At 39.4% G+C, this 24,516-nt stretch overlaps 1 protein-coding gene across 1 annotated transcript; it reads left to right on the plus strand.

The window, feature by feature from the left end:
• Positions 1–27: 27 nt before the first annotated feature.
• LOC108405575 (alcohol dehydrogenase class-3) lies at positions 28–10,747 on the plus strand. The gene is made up of 9 exons (XM_037020215.2): positions 28–153; positions 2,322–2,423; positions 4,047–4,188; positions 4,713–4,800; positions 7,158–7,377; positions 7,526–7,786; positions 8,147–8,282; positions 10,196–10,334; positions 10,473–10,747. The coding sequence occupies exons 1-9, from the start codon at positions 142–144 to the stop codon at positions 10,495–10,497; spliced, it is 1,125 nt and encodes a 374-aa protein (XP_036876110.1). The 5' UTR covers positions 28–141; the 3' UTR covers positions 10,498–10,747.
• Positions 10,748–24,516: the final 13,769 nt, after the last annotated feature.

The raw sequence follows: 24,516 nt of genomic DNA on the forward strand, positions 1-24,516 counted from the left end.
AGAGCCGACAGCGCCACACCTCGGGCCCCGCCCTTCACGTCCACGCCCTCGGGAACCCCGCCCCCGGCGCACGCCCCGCCCACATTCCTGGCCTAGTGCGGCCTTTCCGGTGGTTTTCCTCGCGCCTCGTGCAACGGGAAGATGGCGAACCAGGTAACGGTTGCCGAGTCGCAAGCCCGAATCCGAGGAAGGAAGTGGGGAGGGAAAGCATGGGATGGAATCAGGCCGCTGGCTTCGGGGTCGCGCGGGGCCCAGCCGGGAGACGGTCTTCAGTTGCCGCCGCTGAAGCGGAGCTTCCCGGCAGCTGCTCAGCCGGAAGGAAAGGAAGGGCACTTGCTGTGGCTCCTTGAGAGCGTTGCCCGGGCAGCTAGAGCGGAGTGGGGGTCGGTGGGCGGTCGGGGGTATCCTGGCAGAGAAGGTCTAGCAGCGGCCAGGCTTTATGTACTCAAAAATAAGTCACTTGCCCCGGGCGACACTAGAAGGTGGCAGAGCTGCAGCCAGAGCAGTGCTTCTAAACTATGCGTTGCTTGCGTTTTGTGACTGTGATTCATAACTGAGCGGTTACTGTGCCACCAAGTAATATGTTTGAGCACCCCGGCGCCGGAGCATTATAGTCTCCTTTAATTCCCCCGTAACACCTCAGCGACGTGTTATCGACCCCGCTTTACTTCCAAAAACTGAGAGAGGTTGGTGGTGCCTTTGTTTTCTGCCTTTGTTCTGAGAACGTGAAAAATTATGATACTGTGATGGTTCGAATGTTGAAGTAAGAGAATTCTGATTTTGACCTTTGTGATTTTGTTTTGAGATTCGTAGTACATTGAGGTGAAAACAGATTATAATGGGTGTCTGAATTCTTTTTGCCATCAGATTTAATTTTTAAAGTGATTATTTCCAGCCTTTATTCAAGCCACTCATCTCTATATAATTCAACTCCCCTTTCCCCCACTCTTTGTATACTGTCACAAATAACAATTACCTTATTTTTGCAAAGCTACGCTGTACGAAGGACTGTATTAGCGACTTCATGTTCATTCTCATTTAACTCCTCTCAATAGTTTTATCACTATTTGTAGGTGTTTTATCATTATTTGTAACTTTTCCTCATCCTTAAATATCCCAGTTAAAAGTGAAACTTTCCCAACCTACCCCCAAAAGTTATACTTTATCTAGTTTGTGCATTCTGTAGCACTTTGTGCCCAACTCACTTTTTAAAACTATTGACTTTAAAGCCCGTCTCCTATACCCAGCAGTTTGTAACCTTTATTCTGTCTGCACACTTCATAAGCATTATGTGAACTAATCACATAATGAATTAATCACATAACTTCCTCTTTGGGTGGGGCAGTGGGTGGTAGGTGAAGGAGATAAGAGGTATAAATTTTCAGTTACAGAATAAAGTCATGGGGATGTAAAGTACAGCATAGGGGATACAGTCAATATTGTAATAACTTTGGTGACAGATAAGTAGACTTATCATGGTGATTATTTCATAATGTATATTCATGTCAAATCACTGTTATACACCTGAAGCTAATGCAATATTGTATGTCAATTATACTTCAATAAAAAATTAATAAGTAACTTTTTCAAACCCTTCCATATTATACTTAATTCTCTGGTAAAGGAGGGGCAGACTGACTAGACTCTCTAAGGAAACACTGTGCAATAGAAATATAATACAAGTCACATATGTAATTTTGACTTTTGTAGTGGCCATATTAAAATTAAATCCAGTATACAGTAGTCCCCTTCATCTGAGGTTTTGCTTCTGACATATTGTCAGAAGGTCAGTAGTAGCCTAATGCTACATCACAATATCTACATCATTTACCTCCCTTCATCTCATCACATATGTATTTTACCATCTCGAATCATCAGAAGAAAAAAGGGTGAGTAGAGTACAAGATACTTTAAGAGGGACCACATTCACATAACTTCTATTACAATAGATAAAATAGAATACTTATTCTGTTATTAGTTATTGTGAATCTTAGTGTGCCTAAATTAAACTTTATCACAGGTACCAAGTCTTCATATCTATATATATTTTACACTTAAAATTTTTTATCTCAGTTCAGACTAACCGTTTTTCAAGTGCTCAGTAGCCATACTTCTCAAGTGGCTACTGTATTGGAAAACACAGCTAAAAGGGATAGTTGTTTTTTAAAGTTATCCCATCCTGATATCCTTTATGACCCTTCCCTCCCTGTAGTTTTGCACTAAACCAATGTTAATTAAACCAGCCTAAGCAAAAAAATTTCATAGGTGGTTTATTACTAGTTCAGAGGATAAACAGCTTGCTGTTTTTTTCTCCATTTCAGATCATCAAGTGCAAGGCTGCAGTTGCCTGGGAGGCTGGAAAACCCCTCTCTATAGAGGAGGTAGAGGTGGCACCCCCAAAGGCTCATGAAGTTCGGATTAAGGTAATGAAACAGCTAAGGCACTGGAAAAGAAGACTTATAATTAGGCCTCTGGATAGATGACTCCTCTGAGGTCTGCAGAGCATAAATCCCAAAGGACAGTGTCAAGGCGAAGGAATTGAAAGTCATCCAACCTTGGAGTCACAACATTCTTTTCTTACTTTATCCCCCTCAATGTTTGCAGCACTCCTCTCCATCTGTTTAACTTTGATGTTGAGCTGAACAGCCATACCCATGTATCACTAGATTACAGTACATTATCCTCTGTAGCCTGGGTTTAAGGTGCCTTTGTAGGCTGCTCCTCTTTCTGCTGATCCCACAACTTAAAATGTATGATGACATGTTAGAAACAAAAGAAAAAGAAGTGGTCTTCAAGTTTGTTATGAGAGACTTCAAATAAGATTTGGGAAGAGGTTCCTGATTCACTAGAGGAATAAGCAAGTAAAGTCAGCTTGCTTTGAGAGCTTTAAAACGTACTGACCCTTGAAGACAAGTCTAGAGTTCAGGGAATTCATTATTCTAGGGCTTCACAGCATTAGTGTAGTGCTGAGGCAGAGAAATGAAGTTACCCCTAAAGAGGCATACTGCACAAAGCTGCCAGCTATTTTTAGCATTCTACTCTATACTAGTTCTGAAATAAAATTAATGCTTTTAAGTAGTAGTGACCATTGAATAAAACCTAAACTAACATACTAGAAAAATAAGCTCTATTTTGCTGTTAATTAGAGTGAATTGTGAATCCCACATCCCACATATCAGGTTGCGAAGCCCAGGGCCAAATAACTTTTTAAGATCCTTACCTAGAAATCTGAAATCTTAACAGTAAAATTGTACATTTCCCTTTAAATTCAGACATTAACCTGATTGTGATTTTGCCACTGAAAAAGTGTTCTGGGTGTACTAAGATGAGCTGTATGGGGCCTATTGAGTTCAGCTGTCTTCCCTGTGAAATTTCTAACAGATAGAATGTTACATTGTAAGGAGGTACATAGTTTAGAAGCAGATAAGCATAAATACAAATATTCCAAAACTTCCTTTCTGTGCTTTTGGTGGTTTAGAAAGATACGATACTTGAAAGCCAGATAAATAGGGACAAAGGATTTATTTAAGTAGAAATTGTGTGTGACTGCTGAGTTGGGAGTTGAGTCTATTCCACTGAAAGCTGTGTGAGTTTTGGCCCTGTGCCAGACAGCATATTTCATAAATAGTCAAAACCTTTTTAGAAATCGTTTGTCAACAGTCACGAGAAGGCCAGCAGTAAGATGGGCTCCACCTCATTTGTACACAGGCCATGTTGCTCTCCACACCTGAAGACACAGGCCCCATAAAATTACCTGGTTTACCTTCTCTTGCTAACATGCACTGAAAAAAGAGAATAGGTGTACCTTGTTTAATTGCATAAAAATACACCATTACTTTCATATGCCACTAAAAAAGTGCTACCAATTCTAATTGTTAAGATGCCATGGATAGTAAGCATATGCTGATTTTAGAGGTTAAAATGTGAAAGAAATATATGTTAGAATCAATGAAATATCAAAGTAAAAATGCTCCTTTGGCCTATACCTCACTCTGAATTGCATGCAAACACACTTATAAATGCTCTTTATTTTAATATTTTGATAGATTCTTGCCACTGCAGTTTGCCACACTGATGCCTATACTCTGAGTGGGGCTGATCCTGAGGGGAGTTTTCCAGTGATCTTGGGACATGAAGGTGCCGGAATTGTGGAAAGTGTTGGTGAAGGAGTCACTAAGCTGAAGGCCGGTAAGGAGGATACTTGAACCACTTACTTAAAATTTTGGCTTACTTCTATAGGGAAATTAAATTTCCAATAAACTACACATTGTTTATTTGTGAACAAGTTATCACCTACATTGTCAAGGATGATTATATTCCTCATCTGGAAAGCACAAATTTTTTAGTTTTTTTCTCTCTGCTTTTGCAGACTGCTATTCATCTAAAATGTATTTAAGTACATTTCAAAAGTCAGTTTTGCCCAATTGAGTAAGCATTTTTAAAGCTGCATCAGTGAGTCAGTATTTTGGAGCACATGACTTTCTTGTTCTGCAGTTATGTTTTGAGTTCCATTTCTAAGGAAATGTTGACACATTTTTTGCATAGTCAGGCACTATCTGAATGATGTTATGCAGGTGACGTTGTAAGCCTTGAATTTATTAACTTTGCAAAGTCACATGAGTTGACAGGAATGGGAATTATCAGGGGCTGATGTTTTCATTTCAAAATAGATGCTACCTATTCAGGATAACGTCTTTGTATTTGTTTTCCAGGTGATACTGTCATCCCACTTTACATTCCACAGTGTGGAGAATGCAAATTTTGTCTAAACCCTAAAACGAACCTTTGCCAGAAGATAAGGTTGGTATCTTTTATTTTTCATTTGACTCTTAAAACAAGAGGTCATATTAATAATAATAATAGCATGGTAATTAACACAGCACTGTATGTGAATTATTTTATTCCATCTTTGTAGCGACCTCACTATCTTTGGTATCCCCATTTTCATATATGAAAAGATTAAGATTCAGAAATTAAGTGGTTAGCCAGTATCAGCTATTAAGAGAGAAAACAAGATTTTCTGAACCCATTCTCTTTCCATAACAATAGGCTAAATTTTGCCAGCATACATAGTACAGAGAGATGTGCTTACAAAATTAAATAAAGCATTTTTATGAGCCATTTTTATTGTGCATGAAATAGAAGTAATAAAACTCATGAGGTTACTGGGAAGACTATATGAGATCACATAACCCCTTGAACAAAACGTAGTTATTGTAGTAAGGTAATAGCACTCAAAGAACTACTTTGAGGCAATTTAAGATCTCCTCGCATTTGTTCCCTCTTTTTTTTACTGAGGTAGAATATACATGTAATGAAGTAATTAGAGTATACAGATCTCAAGTGTACAGATCAGTGAATTTTTATGTATGTATACACTGAGTGGTTATGACCAACACCCAGATCCAGATAGAGAACTTTTTCAGTACCCACAAAGTCCTTCATGTCCCTTCCAAGTGTCCTTCAACATTTGCCTCCCCTAAAGGTAACCACTATTCTGATTTCTTTCACTATAGAACTTCATATAAATGGAATAACATACATGTGCTCTTTGGCCTAGTCCTTTCATTCATACGTTCTATGGGATGTATAACTTCTCTGTGCATCAGTAGTTCTTTTTGTGCTCTATTGTTGTATTCTATTCCAAATACCACTGGTTATCCATTCTCTTGTGGACGGACATTTAAGTTGCTCCCAGTTTGGTGCTGTTGTGATCAACGCATTCTTACAGACGTCTTCTTGGTGGCTCATCTAAAATGTATTTAAGTTCTACTCTCTCTTGGGTATTTTCCCAGGATTGGAATCACTGAGTCATAGGATACACTCCTTTCAGCAGTATACAGAAGATGTGTTTGTTCTTGCCTTTGTTTTCTAACGCTATTGACAAATTTAGTTTATATTTTTGGAAAACAATATTCCATTTATTTTATAATATAAATCCAGTTACTTTACACAAAGCTAGAAGCAGCTTATAGAAGCAGCTTATTTTGAGGAGGAATTTCAAACACAGTCTGGAAACGCTTTTTACACATCAAGTATAGTAATGGTAATCGGCTGTAATTTTTTTGTGGCTGTCTGTAACCTTTTACAGGGACAAGTTCTTTCAAAACATAAAATGTAACCCATGTCACCTTTTGTTCCAGAAAATCCTCTGGGACAAAAGTGGTATTTCAGTTAAGGAGAGCTAAACAAACAAGTTGTTCTCATAAAGATAGAACAACTATTCACGGTAGAGCTTTGTCACTTGTTTGTTTCTGGCCATATTTTTATTTTTCTCAAAGGAAATATATTTACTCCTGAGTCAAGAGGCAGTCTATTTTCTATTCATCTACATATTTGTTTATTTGCAAGTATTCCAAAGGATTAGTCTAAAGTATATATCAAATTATAGTGCTTATTTTTTACTAAAAATAACAAATATTTATTAAACCCTTGGCACCGGGCATGACATGCACCTCACATGACATCTCATTTGATTTTACAGCCATCTGTATGATTGTTTCTCTGCATTTTCTAGTGAGATCGGTATATCACCTATCTAATTAAAACATCAAAAACTGTATTTGTTACTTTTTATCATATTGGTTGACTTTGTGAGTTCTTTTTTTTTTTTTCTTTTATTGGTGTGACCATCTACACAGGTAAAAAAACAAACAGAAGTGAAAAGAACTTGAATCCTTGAGAACCATTATCCTTTTGAAAAAAGCATCCTGAAGGATCTAAATTAGCCAGTTTGGACATCTCTTTTCATCAGCTGATCTAGATAACTGCTTGTAATCTCTTGTTTATGTAGATTCTGATTTGGCCTTTATGCTTTATAGAGTTACATTTGCTCAGAGTTTTATGATGGGATTTTAATACCATTTCATCTGAACTATAAATTATACTTGTTAAAATTATTTCAATACTCTTAAAATAAGATCTAGGAAGATACTGAATATTGGAAAACATAGCAAGATTATAAATCTCCTTTAAGTTTCCCCAGTAAGGCTTTGCTGAAAGGTGCTAAATCATTAATAAATACATTAGAAATTAGACTTTTGGTTTTAGTACACTTCTCTATTTACTGGACTTTGTATTTGAAACTGATTACTTTTTCCTGTGTGTTTTAGGAAACCTGATTCTACCCTGCCTTTTTCCTTTTATATTTTCTTTAGAGTCACTCAAGGGAAAGGATTAATGCCAGATGGTACTAGCAGATTTACTTGCAAAGGAAAGACACTTTTACATTACATGGGAACCAGCACGTTTTCTGAATACACAGTTGTGGCTGATATCTCTGTCGCTAAAATTGACGCTTTAGCACCTTTAGATAAAGTCTGCCTTCTGGGTTGTGGTATTTCAACTGGTTATGGTGCTGCTGTAAACACAGCCAAGGTAAGAGATTGGCCTGGGTTTTAGCTTCCACCTCCTAATTTGATACAAAGCTTTGTTGAAATAGTGAAATTGGCTCAATCACTTAAAAACATAATGGTTCCTCTTACTCTTGTACAATAAATACCTTGTAGACTGTCTTTACTACTAGGTGGAGCCTGGCTCTATTTGTGCAGTCTTTGGCCTGGGAGGAGTTGGCCTGGCGGTCATTATGGGCTGTAAGGTGGCTGGCGCATCTCGGATCATCGGTGTGGATATCAATAAAGATAAATTCACAAGGGCCAAGGATTTTGGCGCCACTGAATGTGTTAACCCCCAGGATTTCAGTAAACCTATTCAGGAAGTGCTCATTGAGATGACTGATGGAGGAGTGGACTATTCCTTTGAATGTACTGGTAATGTGAAGGTCATGGTAGGTATGATGGTTGGCCTCATTCCCGTTTTTTGGTGGAACTGCTTTTTTTTACATGAATTTCTTTGATTAAAACTTGTTTTTACAAAGGAAAAGTCTTGGTAAGAATTATTCTAATAGAAGAAGGGAAAACAAATGAGAAATGATGAATTATGTTTCTTTGCTCTTCACTATATTCTAAATCTTTGAGTATGTTTCCTTAAATGAAAAAGCAGAATGTTGCAGTTGCAGAGAGCATGGGCTTTACCATTAGATACACATCAGCCTCAGTAACTCAGCAGCCTTGAGCAGCGCCTTCTGTAAGCCTCGTGTCCTGGAGTAAAGACGCTGACTTGTGTGGCTGGTCCCTTCTGCCCACAGAGAGCCGCCCTGGAGGCCTGTCACAAGGGCTGGGGTGTCAGCGTGGTGGTCGGCGTAGCTGCTGCAGGGCAAGAAGTCGCCACTCGCCCGTTCCAGCTGGTAACAGGCCGCACATGGAAAGGCACTGCCTTTGGAGGTAATTTGGTGAATGAGAGGAGTACATTTTTTCTTGTTTTTTCCATTGGCAAAGTTTTCTTAATCCCCAGCTGATTTTCTTGTCTTAACAAGAATTTTCATGGACCACCTTCTCATCATAAATTGTTGCATGCAAAGATACTGTAATAGAAGGGTTTCACACTCAGTCAGTATGTACCCCCAGGGAAGGTGCTCAGTCTCTCCAGAAGCACAAAACCACTTTTTACACAGTAAAAAAAAAACAAATCAATATTGTGTTAAGAGGCAACAGTTAGGGGTAGGACAGGAGTAAGAAGCTCATTACAGGGCAAGCAAACAACAGTGTCAGTCACCCTGTGTCATGTTGTGAACTTAAATAAGTTACCAGCATTTTCACTCATTTTTCCAGGGTGCAGTGATCACTGGATGTGATCTTACTTTTGTCTGAATAGTACTGATTTCAGCAATAATTAATATAAAGTCTTAAACTGAAAATATGAATTAGACAGAACCTTGTAACACTGAAAAGCTGCCAGACTTCCTTTTTCCCTGTGTGAAACTAAAAAGTACATGATTGTTTGGGGTTGCCTCCCTTCTAGTAGAATGCTGAGAAAAAGTTTCCATCTTTCTCACAGTTGTCTAGCAATGGAAAAGACTTTAAAACATGTTTGTATATCCCAACAACTGAACGAATGAATGAAATCTAAAATTTTTAGATTTTTAAAAAATATATCATCACCACCCTCTTAGGAAAAATCTTACAGCATGATTTTTTAATGATTTGTGTTTAATAAGGTATCTGTTAAGATTCCCTACCTCCTATTATGCCAGCTTTTGAAGGCCAGAGGAAAAGATCGGGAAAGTATGCTAAAATGAAGGGGATGGCCCAATCTTCCTTTATAGTACAGAATTTGCCATGAAAATGGCAAGCTGACTAAACCTTCCTTTCCAAACTCTAGATAGATGTGTGTAACACACTTCTATATCTTAGAACAGATTTTTAAAGTACACATGCTCCTCAGCGGCATCATCTCATGGTCCATGGCTATATTTGAAAGGGCATTCTAAGCCTGCGAGGCTGAGCCAGGGTGTTTGGTAGAAACCTCTAACTGAAGCCTTATCCTATCACATTCTGGTCGGAAATAAGCTAGAGATTGGGGACCCATAGGAGTTAAAAAAATACGACCCACAGGTGTAAATAGAAGTCTTGACCTAGAAAATAGTGTAGTTGTCTCAATTACCTGGAGACTTAAAACTTTAAGAAAAAGCCCCACAGTTTGTAGAGGAAAAATAATGGATGAAGGGTGTAAGGAGGGAGATTTGGAAAAGGCTTAAAAGAGGTTTGAGATATGAACCAGAGCATCCCTGGTTTAAAAGGTGAGAAGGCTTTGTCAGTTTATTGCTGCTTTTAATACAAGTGAAAAATTGTGGCATTTGATTTTTTGTTTGAAACCTTATCATGTAGCTGAAGATGTCATTTTGCTTTTCAGTTTCACAGTTTTCTGTTCTTAAATGGTATCCCTATTTCACTGTTGAATTTAAAACCAAAGAAATGAAGTCATGTATCACATGAACTTTTTTCTTCCTTGAATTTCATGAATACAAAAATCTTTGCTCTTGTTGACCTAATTATATAACCTTATTCTAAGGCTTCCAGGGTTCTATCCTGGATAGTTTAAAAGTCTCAAATAGCCAATCCTTAATGAGATTTTAGTAAACCTTAATACATAAAAAGGAAAATACTGAAAAGGCCATACTTCAACTAAAGATGTCATTAAAGTAGTCCTCCCCTCTGCTGATAATTTGAAATTTTTCATTCCTCTTTAATTCATGAAAAAATTTATTCTCTTAAATGCCTTTGTGTAACCCAGTAAGTAATAAGCATACTGTAGAGTTGCTGGGAAAATCAATAAATAGATGTATGGTTTCTTTTAGGATGGAAGAGTGTAGAAAGTGTCCCAAAGTTGGTGTCCGAATATATGTCTAAAAAGATAAAAGTTGATGAATTTGTGACTCACAATCTGTCTTTTGACCAAATTAATGAAGCCTTTGAACTGATGCATACAGGGAAGAGGTAAGCTGCTGCTTTGGCTATACATTATAGAATGTAGTAGAGATTTGGGGTTTACAGAGGGAGAAAGAGGGTAAAAAAAAAAAGTTTGTGGTATTGAAATCATTCAAAACCTGTGTTTATTGCTTTCTTTTCTTACAGCATTAGAACTGTCATAAAGCTTTAAATTCAAGAGAAAGATTTTGCTGCCTGACTGGAGCAGCCAGACAAGCAGGCAGAAGCTCTTCCAAGTTAACAGACTCTTCAACCTCCAGTAACCTGCTCTAGAGAGTGATGTTTAGTGAATGACTCACAGATCTCTAATCAAGGATAAGGCTAATACAGTTATAAATCTTCTTTCTGGACTTTCACATGAATAATTGCTAGCTTATTAAGACATATTTTAACATAATAATAATAAAAGTAATTTCTGCATATGTGGAAGTTGTCATCTCTTACACTGAATTCATTCTCATAGTTCCTTCCCCATTGTCTTCATTCTGTAAAGGAAAGACAGAGGAAGCCAGGGCAGTGGTGAGTGTCTGAGTCTTGTCTTCTGCTGTCCTCAGTAACTTTTTAAGTCTCAAGAGTCTCAGGCCTCTTAGTAAATACTAAAGAGTGATTTTCCTAGCCCTCAGAGACAAAATTAATCAGAACCCAAGTCTGCTTCTATGAGATCATTTTCTTGAGGACAGATACCCCTCAAACTTAGACACCCCAGTTCCTAGGATGGTATCTGGCACCAAAATTTCACTGAAACTACCTTTTGTGCTTAAGTAGGTGGATATGTTACTGGTGACTCTAAACTATTTGAACATAGAAAATGTAATTATTATATACTGAAAATCCAAGTTCCAAGCACCTACTATTGTCAAATCTTAACATTTTACCTCTTCCACACCACACTGCCTTCCCTCTCCAGGGATAGTCACCACCCAGAATTTGGTGTTTCTCACTCATATATATGTTGCTGTACTTTCTCTATAAACCTTCTAGTCTATAGTATTATGCTTGATTTAAACCTGATAGTCTCATTCTGCAGCTTTTTCATTCATTGTATGATTAATCCATGTTGTATATGATTTTATTTTAATTTTACTACTGTGCAGTAGTATTGGATTATATGAACTACTACAATTTATCTGTTCTCCAGTTGATGGCAAGAGTTGTTCCCCAAAACTTTTTGTATTTGCTAACAACACTGGTGTAACATTGTTGTACATTGTGCTCAGCGTGTTAGTTACTTAGGATGTATGTCATAGAATAATCACATTTCAAATTTACTAGAAATTGGCAAATTACTGTCTCAAGTGGTTGGAAATTTTTGTGAATCAGATAGGTGGGAAATAATATTTCATTGTGACGTTAGTGTGCATTTGCCTCAATTACTGAAGTCTTTCATTTTACCGGCCATTTGTATTTCCTTTTTTGTGAAATAACTATTCACATCTTTTGCTGATTTTTCTATCGGTTTATTTCTCTATAAGTGATTTTTAGGAGCTCTTTTAGATGCCAATTTGGTGTCAGTTTTATATATTTTAATACAAGTTTGTTTGATTTTATATTAATATACTCAAATGTGTCTCTCCTTTCCTGGTGCTTTTAAGTAACTCTTGCCAGTGGATTTCAACCCCAGACAAATTCACTGTGGATTGGGTGACACCAAAGAATGACAATGGAACATTCTTGGAGTGAAAGGGTTGTACCCAACTTTTATTTCCACAGTGGCAGGTCAATCATTAGAATCCCATCCACTCAGAGCAAGTCTGCATGCAGCAAGCCTGTCTCTGCCTCTGGGCCTCTCTGCACCCCCAAGCCGTCTCAGTCTCTGTCCTCAGCACTGCCACCACTCACTCCAGTCTCTGCTCTCCTGTACCATGCAGCAGTGTGGCTATGCCATGTGTCACCCAGAGCACTGGGCGGAGCTCCTTAGAGGCAATAGCAATGTGTATTGCCCAAACGTTTTTAGTGAGCTAGCCAACCAGGGCCAGGTGAGAATCCTGGCCATAAGAACCTTTACTTTATCCACAGTAGCATTTAGGCTTTTTTATTCTGAGCAGTATAAAGATACAAACAAAAATGATCATAGTCTTGTCAACCAGGTAATCTTATTGACGGAAAAATAAACTCATGAAAGCAATATATCCAAGAGTTTGAAAATTCAAATAGAGAACATCGTAGAAAACCTACACTCCCCTCCCCATGAAAAACAGGTGACCAGTTCACTTTCTTTCTAGAAGTTTCTATGCATGTAATAGTATTTATGCATACTCTAAAATTACACAAAGGAGAGGTGGAGCCAAGATGGCAGCGTGAGTAGGACAGTGGGCTCCTCCCAAAAACATGTTTTTGAAAATACAACAAATTCAACTATCCCTAAAAACAGAAGATACAGGACAACAGCCAGACTACATCCACACCTGCGAGAACCCAGTGCCTCACAAAGGGGGTAAGATACAAACTGCGGCCCAGTGGGACCTGAGCGCCCCTCACCCCAGCTCCTGGCGGGAGGAGAGGAGTCGGAGCCAGGAGGGAGAGGGAGCCCAGGACTGCGAAATAGCTAGCCCTAGCCATCCGCACCCAGAGTACAGACACACAGTGCGAGGAGTGCAGGAAACTAGCGAAATGGGACAGTAAGCGGGTCCATGCAGCCAGCACCCCTGGGACAAAGAAAAGCAAGTGCTTTTTGAAGCTCAAAGGGTCAGGGACCCCACAGTCAGACAGAAGCATCCCAGGACACTTAGCCCAGCTGCTGGGAATCCCGGGGAACTCCAGGCACCCTAACCCCCTGGGCAGCAGAGCAGCTCTGAGACCCCTCATGGCGATAAACAGCCCCCGACCCATTCCCCCTCCACCACGGCCCCACCATAGAGCAGCAGCCTGAGGCTGGCCATACCCACAGCAAGGGAGCTTCCTCCATAGCGGCCGGGCAAGAAACAGAGACCCAGTCTACACACAACTGCCCAACACAAGCCGCTAGAGGTTGCTGTTGTCCCACTAAAGAAAGGGCAGTAGCAAGTGGAAAGGTCTTGGTTCTCCCAGCTGACAGACGAGTCAACAGCATACCACTGCATCTATCAACATGAAAAGGAAAAAAAATTTGATCCAGACCAGACTAACCCAGACATCCTCCACATCCTCCCCTGAGAAGGAATTGGGGGAGATAGATTTAACCAATTTTCCTGAAAAAGAATTCAAAGCAAAAGTCATAACCATGCTGATGGACTTGCAGAGAAATATGCAAGAACTAAGGAGGGAGAAAACAGAAATAAATCTCTGGAAGAAATTCACAGCAGAATGGATAAGATGCAAGAGACCATTAATGGACTAGAAATCAGAGAACAGGAACGCAGAGAAGCTGACGCAGACAGAGATAAAAGGATCTCCAGGAATGAAAGAATTATATTAAGAGAACTGCGTGACCAATTGAAGCAGAACAATATTCGCATTATAGAAGTACCAGAAGAAGTAGAGAGAGAAAAAGGGATAGAAAGTGTCTGATGAAATAATTGCTGAAAACTTCCCCAAACTGGGGGAGAAAATGGTCTCTCAGAAGACAGAAGCACACAGAACTCCCATGACAAGGGACCCAAGAAGGGCAACAAGACACATAATAATTAAAATGGCAAAGATCAAAGACAAGGACAGAGAATTAATGGCAGCCAGAGAGAAAAAAAAGGTCACCTACAAAGGAAAACCATCAGGCTATCAGACTTCTCAACAGAAACCTTACAGGCCAGAAGAGAATGGCATGATATATTTAATGCAATGAAACAGAAGGGACTTGAACCAAGAATACTATATCCAGCATGATTATCACTTAAATATGAAGGAGGGATTAAACAATTCCCAGACAAGCAAAAGTTGAGGGAATTTGCCTCCCACAAACCACCTCTACAGGGTATCTTAGAGGGGCTGCTCTAGATGGAAGCACTCCTAAAAAGAGCACAGAACAAAACACCCAACATGAAAAATGAAGAGGAGGAATAAGAAGGGAGAGAAATAAAGAATAATCAGACAGTATTTATAATAGCTCAATAAGCGAGTTAAGTTAGATAGTAAGATAGTAAAGAAGCTAACCTTGAACCTTTAGTAACCACAAACTTAAAGCCTGCAATGGCAATAAGTACATATCTTTCAATAATCACCCTAAATGTAAATGGACTGAACGCACCAATTGAAAGACACAGAGTAATAGAAAGGATAAAAAAGCAAGACCCATCTATATGCTGCTTACAAGAGACCTCAAACCGAAAGACATGCACAGATTAAAAGTCAAGGGATGGAAAAAGATATTTCATGCAAACAACAGGGAGACAAAAGTGGGTGTTGCAATACTAGTATCAGACAAAATAGACTTCAAAATAAAGAAAGTAACAAGAGATAAAGAAGGACATTACATAATGATAAAGGACTCAGTCCAACAAGAGTATATAACCATTATAAATATATATATGCACCCAATACAGGAACACCAACATGTGTGAAACAAATACTTAAAGAATTAAAAGAGGAAATAGAATGCAATACATTCATTTTGGGAGACTTCAACAAACCACTCACTCTAAAGGACAGATTCACCAGAAAGAAAATAAGTAAGAACACAGAGGCACTGAACAACACACTAGAAGAGATGGACCAAATAGACATCTATAGAACTCTACATCCAAAATCAACAGCATACACATTCTTCTCAAGTGCATATGGAATATCCAGAATAGACCACATACTAGGCCACAAAAAGGAGCCTCAGTAAATTCCAAAAGATTAAAATCCTACCAACCAACTTTTCAGACCACAAAGGTATAAAACTAGAAATAAATTGTACAAAGAAAGCAAAAAGGCCCAAAAACACACGGAAGCTTAACAACACGCTCCTAAATAATCAATGCATCAATGACCAAATTAAAATGGAGATCCAGCAATATATGGAAACAAATGACAACAATGACACAAAGCCCCAACTACTGTAGGATGCAGCAAAGACAGTCTTAAGAGGAAAGTATATAGCAATCCAGGCATATTTAAAGAAGGAAAAACAATCCCAAATGAATAGACTAATGTCACAATTATCAAATTGGAAAAAGAAGAACAAATGAGGCCTAAGGTCAGAAGATGGAGGGACATAAAAAGGATCAGAGAAGAAATAAATAAAATTGAGAAGAATAAAACAATAGAAAAAAATCAATGAAACCAAGAGCTTGTTCTTTGAGAAAATAAACAAAATAGATAAGCCTCTAGCCAGACTTATTAAGAGAAAAAGAGAATCAACACACATCAACAGAATCAGAAATGAGAAAGGAAAAATCACAATGGACCCCACAGAAATACAAAGAATTATTAGAGAATACTATGAAAACCTATATGTTAACAAGCTGGAAAACCTAGGAGAAATGGACACCTTCCTAGAAAAATACAACCTTCCAAGACTGACCCAGAAAAAACAGAAAATCTAAACAGACCCAATTACCAGCAACGAAATTGAATCGGTAATCAAAAAACGACAAAAGAACAAAACCCCCGGGCCAGATGCATTTACCTCAGAATTTTATCAGACATACAGAGAAGACATAATACCCATTCTCCTTAAAGTTTTCCAAAAAACAGAAGAGGAGGGAATACTCCCAAACTCAATCTATGAAGCTAACATCACCCTAACACCAATACCAGGCAAACACCCCACCAAAAAAGAAAATTACAGACCAATATCCCTGATGAATGTAGATGCAAAAATACTCAACAAAGTATTAGCAAACCGAGTTCAAAAATACATCAAAAGAATCATACACCATGACCAAGTGGGATTCATCCCAGGGATGCAAGCATGGTACAACATTCAAAAGTCCATTAACATCATCCACCACATTAACAAAAAGGACAAAAACCACATGATCATCTCCATAGATGCTTGAAAAAGCATTCGACAAAATTCAACATCCATTCATGATAAAAACTCTCAACAAAATGGGTATAGAGGGCAAGTACCTCAACATAATGAAGACCATATATGATAATCCCACAGCCAACATCATACTGAACAGCGAGAAGCTGAAAGCTTTTCCTCTGAGATAGGGAACAAGACAAGAATGCCCACTCTCCCCACTGTTATTCAACATAGTACTGGTGGTCCTAGCCATGGCAATTAGACAAAACAAAAAAATACAAGGAATCCAGATTGGTAAAAAAGAAGTTAAACTGTCACTATTTGCAGATGACATGATATTGTACATAAAAAACCCTAAAGAATACACTCCAATACTAGAACTAATATCGGAATTCAGCAAAGTTGCAGGATACAAAACTAACAGACAGAAATCTGTAGCTTTCCTATACACTAAAAATGAACTAATAGAAAGAGAAATCAGGAAAACAATTCCATTCACAATTGCATCAAAAAGAATAAAATACCTAGGAATAAACCTTACCAAGGAAGTGAAAGACCTATACCCTGAAAACTATAAGACACTCTTTAAGAGAAATTAAAGAGGTCACTAACAAATGGAAACTCATCCCATGCTCCTGACTAGGAAGAACTAATATCATCAAAATGGCCATCCTGCCTAAAGCAATCTACAGATTCAATGCAATCCCTATCAAAATACCAGCAACATTCTTCACAAACTAGAACAAATAGTTTTAAAATTCATATGGAACCACAAAAGGCCCCAAATAGCCAAAGCAATCCTGAGAAGGAAGAATAAAGCAGGGGGGATCTTGCTTCACAACTTCAAGCTCTACTACAAAGCCACAGTAATCAAGACAATTTGGTACAGGCACAAGAACAGACCCACAGACCAGTGGAACAGAATAAGAGAGTCCAGATATTAACCCAACCATATAGGTCAATTAATATTCGATAAAGGAGCCATGGATATACAATGGGGAAATGACAGCCTCTTCAACAGCTGGTGTTGGCAAAACTGGACAGCTACATGCAAGAGAATGAGACTGGATTATTGTCTAACCCCATACACAAAAGTAAACTCAAAATGTATCAAAGACCTGAATGTAAGTCATGAAACCATAAAACTCTTAGAAGACATCATAGGCAGAACTCTCTTGAATATAAACATGAACAACTTCTTCATGAACATATCTCCATGGGCAAGGGAAACAAAAGCAAAATGAACAAGTGGGACTACATCAAACTAAAAGGCTTCTGTACAGCAAAGGACACCATCAGTAGAACAAAAAGACATCCTACAGTAGGGGAGAATACATTCACAAATGACATCCAATAAGGGGTTGACATTCAAATTCTTCAAAGAGCTCATGCACCTCAACAAAAAGTAAATAATCCAATTAAAAAACGGGCAGAGGATATGAACAGACACTTCTCCAAAAAAGACATTTAGATGGCCAACAGGCACATGAAAAGATGCTTCACATCGCTAATCATCAGAGAAATGCAAATTAAAACCACAATGAGATATCACCTCACACCAGTTAGGATGGCCACCATCCAAAAAACAACAACAAATGTTCATTTGTATGTGGAGAAAGGGGAACCCTCCTACACTGCTGTTGGGAATGTATATTAGTTCAACCATTGTGGAAAGCAGTATGGAGGTTCCTCAAAAACTCAAAATAGTAATACCATTTGACCCAGAAATTCCACTCCTAGGAATTTACCCTAAGAATGCAAGAGCCCAGTTTGAAAAAGACATATGCACCCCTGTTTATCACAGCACTATTTACAATAGCCAATCTGGATGACTTTATTTATTTGTGTAGTCTGATTGCCGTGGCTAGGAACTCCAGTACTATGCTGAATAAAAGCAGAGAGAGTGGGCATCCTTGTCTTATTCCTGATCTTAGAAGAAAAGCTTTCAGTTTCTCACTGTTAAGTATGATGTTGGCTGTGGGTTTGTCATATATGGCCTTTATTATGTTGAGGTACTTGCCCTCTATACCCATTTTGTTGAGAGTTTTTATCATGAATGAATGTTGAATTTTGTTGAATGCTTTTTCAGCATCTATGGAGATGATCATGTAATGTGGTTTTTGTCCTTTTTGTTGATGTGGTGAATGATGTTGATGGATTTTCAAATGTTGCACCATCCTTGCATCCCTGGGATGAATCCCAGTTGATCACGGTGTGTGATCCTCTTGATGTATTTTTGAATTCAGTTTGCTAATATTTTGTTGAATATTTTTGCATCAATGTTCATCAGGGATATTGGTCTGTAATTTTCTTTTTTTTTTTTTTGTGGTGTCTTTGCCTGGTTTTGGTATTAGAGTGATGCTGGTTTCACAAAATGAGTTTGGAAGTATTCCCTCCTCTTCTATTGTTTGGAAAACTTTAAGGAGAATGGGTATTAAATTGTCTTCTCTAAATGCCTGATAAAATTCAGCGCTGAATCCATCTGGTCTGTAGGTTTTCATCTTCATTAGTTTTTTGATTACCGATTCAATTTCATTGCTGGTAATTGGTCTGTTTAGATTTTCTGTTTCTCCCTGGGTCAGTCTTGGAAGGTTGTATTTTTCTAGAAAGTTATCCACTTCATATAAATTACTTTGTTAGCAAAGAGATTTTCATAGTATTCTCTAATTCTTTGTTTCTCTGATGTCCATCATGATTTTTCCTTTCTCATTTCTGATTCTGTTTGTGTGTGTAGATTCTTTTTCTTAATAAGCCTGGCTAGGGGTTTATCTGTTTCATTTTCTCAAAGAATCAGTTCTTGGATTCATTAATTTTTTCTATTGTTTTATTCTTCTCAATTTTATTTCTTCTCTGATCTTTATTATGTCCCTCCTTCTGCAGACTTTGGGCCTCATTTGTTCTTTTTCCAGTTTCAATAATTGTGAATTTAGACTATTCATCTGGGATTGTTCTTCCTTCTTTAGATATGTCTGGATTGCTATATACTTCCCTCTTAGAACTGTCTTCACTGCCTCCCACAGAAGTTGGGGGCATTGTGCTGTAGTTTTCATTTGTCTCCATATATTGCTTGATCTGTTTTAATTTGGCCATTGATCCATTGATTATTTAGGAGCATGTTGTTAAGCCTCCATGTGTTTGCAAGCCTTTTTGTTTTCTTTGTATAATTTATTTCTAGTTTTACACCCTTCTGATCTGAGATGTTGGCTGGTACAATTTCAATCTTTTTTAATTTATGAGGCTCTGTTTGTGGCCTAGTATGTGGTCTATTCTTGAAAATGTTCCATGTGCACTTGAGAAGAATGTGTATTCTGCTGCTTTGGGGTATAGAGTTCTGTAGATGTCTGTTAGGTTCATCTGGTTTAATGTGTTGTTCAGTGCTTCTGTGTCCTTATTTTCTGCCTGGTTGATCTGTCTTTTGTAGTGAGTGGTGTGTTGAAGTCTCCTAAAATGAATGCATTGCATTCTATTTACCCCTTTAATTCTATTAGTACTTGTTTCACATATGTAGGTGCTCCTGTGTTGGGTGCATAGATGTTTATAATGGTTATATACTTTTGTTGGACTGAGCCCTTTATCATTATTTAATGTCCTTCTTTGTCTCATTACTGTCTTTGTTTTGCAGTCTATTTTGTCTGATACAAGTACTGCAACACCTGCTTTTTTATCCCTATTGTTTGCATGAAATATCTTTTTCCATCCTTCACTTTTAATCTGTGTATATCTTTGGGTTTGAAGTGAGTCTCTTGTTGGCAGCACATAGATGCATGTTGTTTTTTATCCATTCTATTACTCTGTGTCTTTTGATTGGTGCATTCAGCCCATTTACATTTAGGGTGATTATCAATAGATATGTACTTACTGCCATTGCAGACTTTGGATTCGTTACCAAAGGTCAAGGGCAGCTTCTTTACTATCTAACTGTCTAACTTAACTCACTTATTACACTATTATAAACACAGTCTGATGATTCTTTATTTCTCTCCCTTATTTTTCTCCCTCCACCACTCTTTATATGTTAGGTGTTTTATTCTGTCCTGTTTGAGTTTCTCTTCACTGATCTTATGGATAGCTGATTTTATTTTGCCTTTAGTTAGTTTTTGGATAGTCTACTTTCTTTGCTGTGGTTTTTTCTTCTCTTGTGACAGCTACTTAGCCTTACGCATACTTCCATCTAGCACAGTCCCTTTAAAATACATTGTAGAGGTGGTTTGTGCGAGGTAAATTCCCTCAACTTTTGCTTATCTGGGAATTGTTTAATACCTCCTTCAAATTTAAATGTAATCTTGCTGGATACAGTATTCCTGGTTCAAGGCCCTTCTGTTTCATTGCATTGAATATATCATGCCTTTCCTTCTGGCCTGTAAGGTTTCTACTGAGAAGTCTAATGATAGCCTGATAGGGTTCCCTTTGAGGGTGATCTTATTTCTCTCTCTCTGGCTGCTTTTAATACTCTGTCCTTGTCTTTCATCTTTGCCATTTTAATTATTATGTGTTGGTGTTATCCTCGAGTCCCTTGTGTTGGGAGATCTGTGGGACTTCCATGGTCTGAGAGACCATTTCCCTCCTCAGATTGGCAAAGTTATCAGCAATTATTTCTTCAAAGAAACTTGCTATCCCTTTTTCTCTCTTCTTCTTCTGGTACCCCTATAATGTGAATATTCTTCCACTTGGATTGGTCACACAGTTCTCTTAATATTCTTTCATTCCTGGAGATCCTTTTATCATATCTCTCTGCCTCAGCTTCTCTGTATTCCAGTTCTGATTTCTATTCCATTAACAGTCTCTTTCACCTCATCCAGTCTGCTCTTATATCTTTCATTGTTTGTTTCACTTCTGTTATCTCCCTCCTGAAATCATCTCTTCAGCTCCTGAATATTTCTCTGCAGCTCCATCAGCATGCTCGTGACTTTTATTTTGAATTCTTTTTCAGGAAGATTTTTTCTTTCAGTCTCACCTACCCTCTCTCTGGTGTTTGAGGGATTTTGAACTAAACAAGGTTCTTCTTCCTTTTCATGGCAATGGGAGTAGTCCCCAGCAACTGGTGTGTGTCAGCTGGGAGAACAGAATCCCTTCCTACTTGCTGGTCACCTTGCCTGTCTCTCCACTGTCTGTGCTGGTTAACCACACACAGGGAGCAGCCTCTGAGTTAATCCCCTAAGCTGCCGTGGGCAGGCTAAGGCAATGGCAGGGGTAGCAGGCCAGCAGCACATGTTCTGCCACAAGAGCAAAACCCCTTTGTGCCTCCTGTTCTCCACACCCATCTCCAGTGGCTGTGCCAGTCAACCACATGCAGGGAGCAGCCTCTGCGTTAATCCCAAGCTGCTGTGGGCAGGGAAGCCCTTGGAATGGCCTAGGGCGCTGGAAGGGGTTGCAGGCAAGCAGTGTGTGTTCTCCTGCAAGAACAGAGCCCCTTTGTGCCTCCTGGACCCTGCGCCGGTCTCCACTGTTTGTGCCGGTCAACCGCAGGCAGCGAGCAGCTGCTCGGTCTGGGCCGGCTAGCCGTGCTCAGGGAGAAGCCTCTATGCTAAGCTTTATCATTGCTGTAGGTGAGGTTGCTCCCCAGCTGTTCCACAGCCAATGGCGGGTCAGCCAGTTTGTTTGCAGTGCTGGCACCGGGAAAGGAACAGCAGGCTGCTTATCACTATGAGCAGCTTCAGAGCTGCATCACCACCCAGGGGGTTAAGGCGCCTGAGGTTCTTAGTTCCCAGCCTGCTGGGCTGAGTGTGACACAGGCCTATATTGTTGCTCTGTCTCTAACCTCTGCATCTTTGTCTTAATGGCTTGAACTGCTGCTCTGGTTTCAGTTGTTTCCATAGCTCAAGATCCTTTTGGCTGTCTATCTAATTTCTTTCCATTTGCTCCTGTCCGTATTAAATCAACCCACATCTGGGTCCTCGTAACCTTCATGGAGCCCTTTACCTTCTTCTTGTGAGTAGCAGACTTCAGTTATTTCTGTGTTCTCATTGCTTCAGCCTGAGTATAGGGGCAGAGCATAGAGTGCTCCACAACCTGGGGAAGGGGCTGCGCCTCTCTTTGGGGAACCCTCGGCTGCTGGGTCTTTATTTTCTTTACAACCACAGGGCTTACTTTCAGTAGGAGGGGTCAGCACCCCCAGCACCACCCCTTCATTCTTCCCCAGCTCCTCCATTTCTGGGGCTGATGGCACCTTTCTCTCCACTCCCTCAAGTGCCTCCTCTACTACAGTGCCTCGCAGAAATACTAGCTCAGTCTTCAGCAGCTCTCTTACCTTTACTTCAATGCTTCGCAGCTAGCATTCTCATGCCACCTCTGCCTGTACTTCCCCCAGGAGTTTGTCTTTTTCCTTTATGGCCTTTTCTTCCTTCAGAGCACCTGGCAGAGCCACCGTCTTATTCTGTGAGGAATCTTTTACCTCTTCAAATGCACCTCGCTGCCAGCGTTCTCATGCTGCCTCCTCTCACATCAATGCCATTTCCTTCTTCAGTGAATTCACAGCAGTTTGCAACTTGCATTCTCATGCTGCCATTTCTTGAGTCTTTTTCAGGAGCATGTCTTTCTCTTATGTAGACTTTTTTTATACTGTGAGAAGCACCCAATCTACAGTTCCCACTGCCTCATGGGCACTCTTCTCTCTCAAGAGACCTACTTCCTATACCAAGGGCCACCCCTACTGCCTCAGGTATCACCTCCACTTGCCTCCAGCCCTGGGGTAGGGCCTAGCCCTCTAGGAGGCAAGCCACCTCAGACAACATACCCACTAGGGGACAATCCACTGTCTCCCCATTCATAGGGGCAGCCCACTGAAGCACCCCTCCCATAAGGGCAGCATGTCTTTTTCTTTGGTCAACAATGAATTCTACTGACTACGCCAATTGTCTTGCCAATGGGTTTCAGCCCCCAGCAAGTTCAGTATGGATTCAGTGTGACCAAAGAAAATGACAGTTAAAACGTTCTTGGGGTTTAAGGGTTTATTTCCACGGTGGTAGGTCAGTCACTAAAATCCTGTCACTCAGAGTGAGTCTGCATGCAGCAAGTTGGTCTCTGCCTCTGGGCCTCTCTGCCAGCACAGCCATCCCACACAGCTGCCCTCTGGGCCTCTCTGTCCACAAAGCCACCCTCTGGGTCTCTCTGCCCGCACAGCCCACCTCTGGGCCTCTATCCTCAGTGATGCCAGCACTCTGGCCTCTGCTCTACTCTCATACAACCTTGCAGCCATGCCACCGTGTTGCCCAGACCACTGGGCAGAGCTCTTTATATCAAGTCAATAGCAATGTACTGCCCACACATGTGCAATGAGCTAGCCAACCAGGGCCAGGTGAGAATCCTGGCCACAGGAACTCTCATTTTATCCACACCCACCTTTAGGAAGTGTGCTTCTAATCAGGTTTAACCCAGCCTTCTAGGAGTAAAGTACAGTTGACCTTTTAACAACATGGAGGTTAGGATACCAAATCCCCCACACAATCAAAAACCTGCATATATCTTGTGACTCCCCCCCAAACTCAACTACTAATAGCTTACTGTTGACCAGACTTACAATAACATATACTGACACATTATTTTGTGTATTATATACTGTATTCTTTAAATGAAAGTTTTTCAAATTGTCACAAATCTCTAAGAAATTTCCAACATATTTATTGATAGAAATCTGTGTTTAAGTGGACCCATGCAGTTCAAACCTGTGATGTTCAAGGCTCAACTGTTTATTATTGCCTTGAGCAACTGCAGTAATAAAATGGGTATGTAAGGTAATATAGAGGGGAGCTTGTAGTTATTTTTGAAGTTTCTTTTTCCCCTTTTTCTTCTCATACATAAGCTATACATAATTGAGGATGGCAAGCATTTTATGCTCACCAATATGAAAAAGCAGTTTTAAGACATTAAAATGATGTAACTCCAATTCTTATAGCTGGCCACTTAAGGAGTTTACTTTTCACTCGTCACAGTTTATGTCTTCTTGAGCCAGCTAATTCGGTTTAACAAGGAACATTTCCTAGCTGAAAGCACTAGTTTCTTTCTTTCTAAGAACTAGTATGAAGAATCAAGTTTATAAGATCCTTACTTAAGGATTCTTGAATTATGAACTATAAAGACAAAGTAGTTTTAAGATCCTTTTAACATATCATCTTGGGTGGCATCTAGGATGTTACATATATTGCTGCAGTAGCTTTTATAAGAAAGTATAGGTACAACACAGGGTAAAAACCACTATGTACATGTCAGCAAATCTCTGCTGGTTTCCCAACATTAGGATTTTAACACCTTAGAAGTATATTGTTGGCAGTTTTTTTGAAGGTATCTTTAAACTGCTTTCTTGGACAAAAGGAACTTTAACATAAA

This window comes from Manis javanica, chromosome 5 (genome assembly GCF_040802235.1).
Source record: "Manis javanica isolate MJ-LG chromosome 5, MJ_LKY, whole genome shotgun sequence".
Classification (NCBI taxonomy): Eukaryota; Metazoa; Chordata; class Mammalia; order Pholidota; family Manidae; genus Manis; species Manis javanica.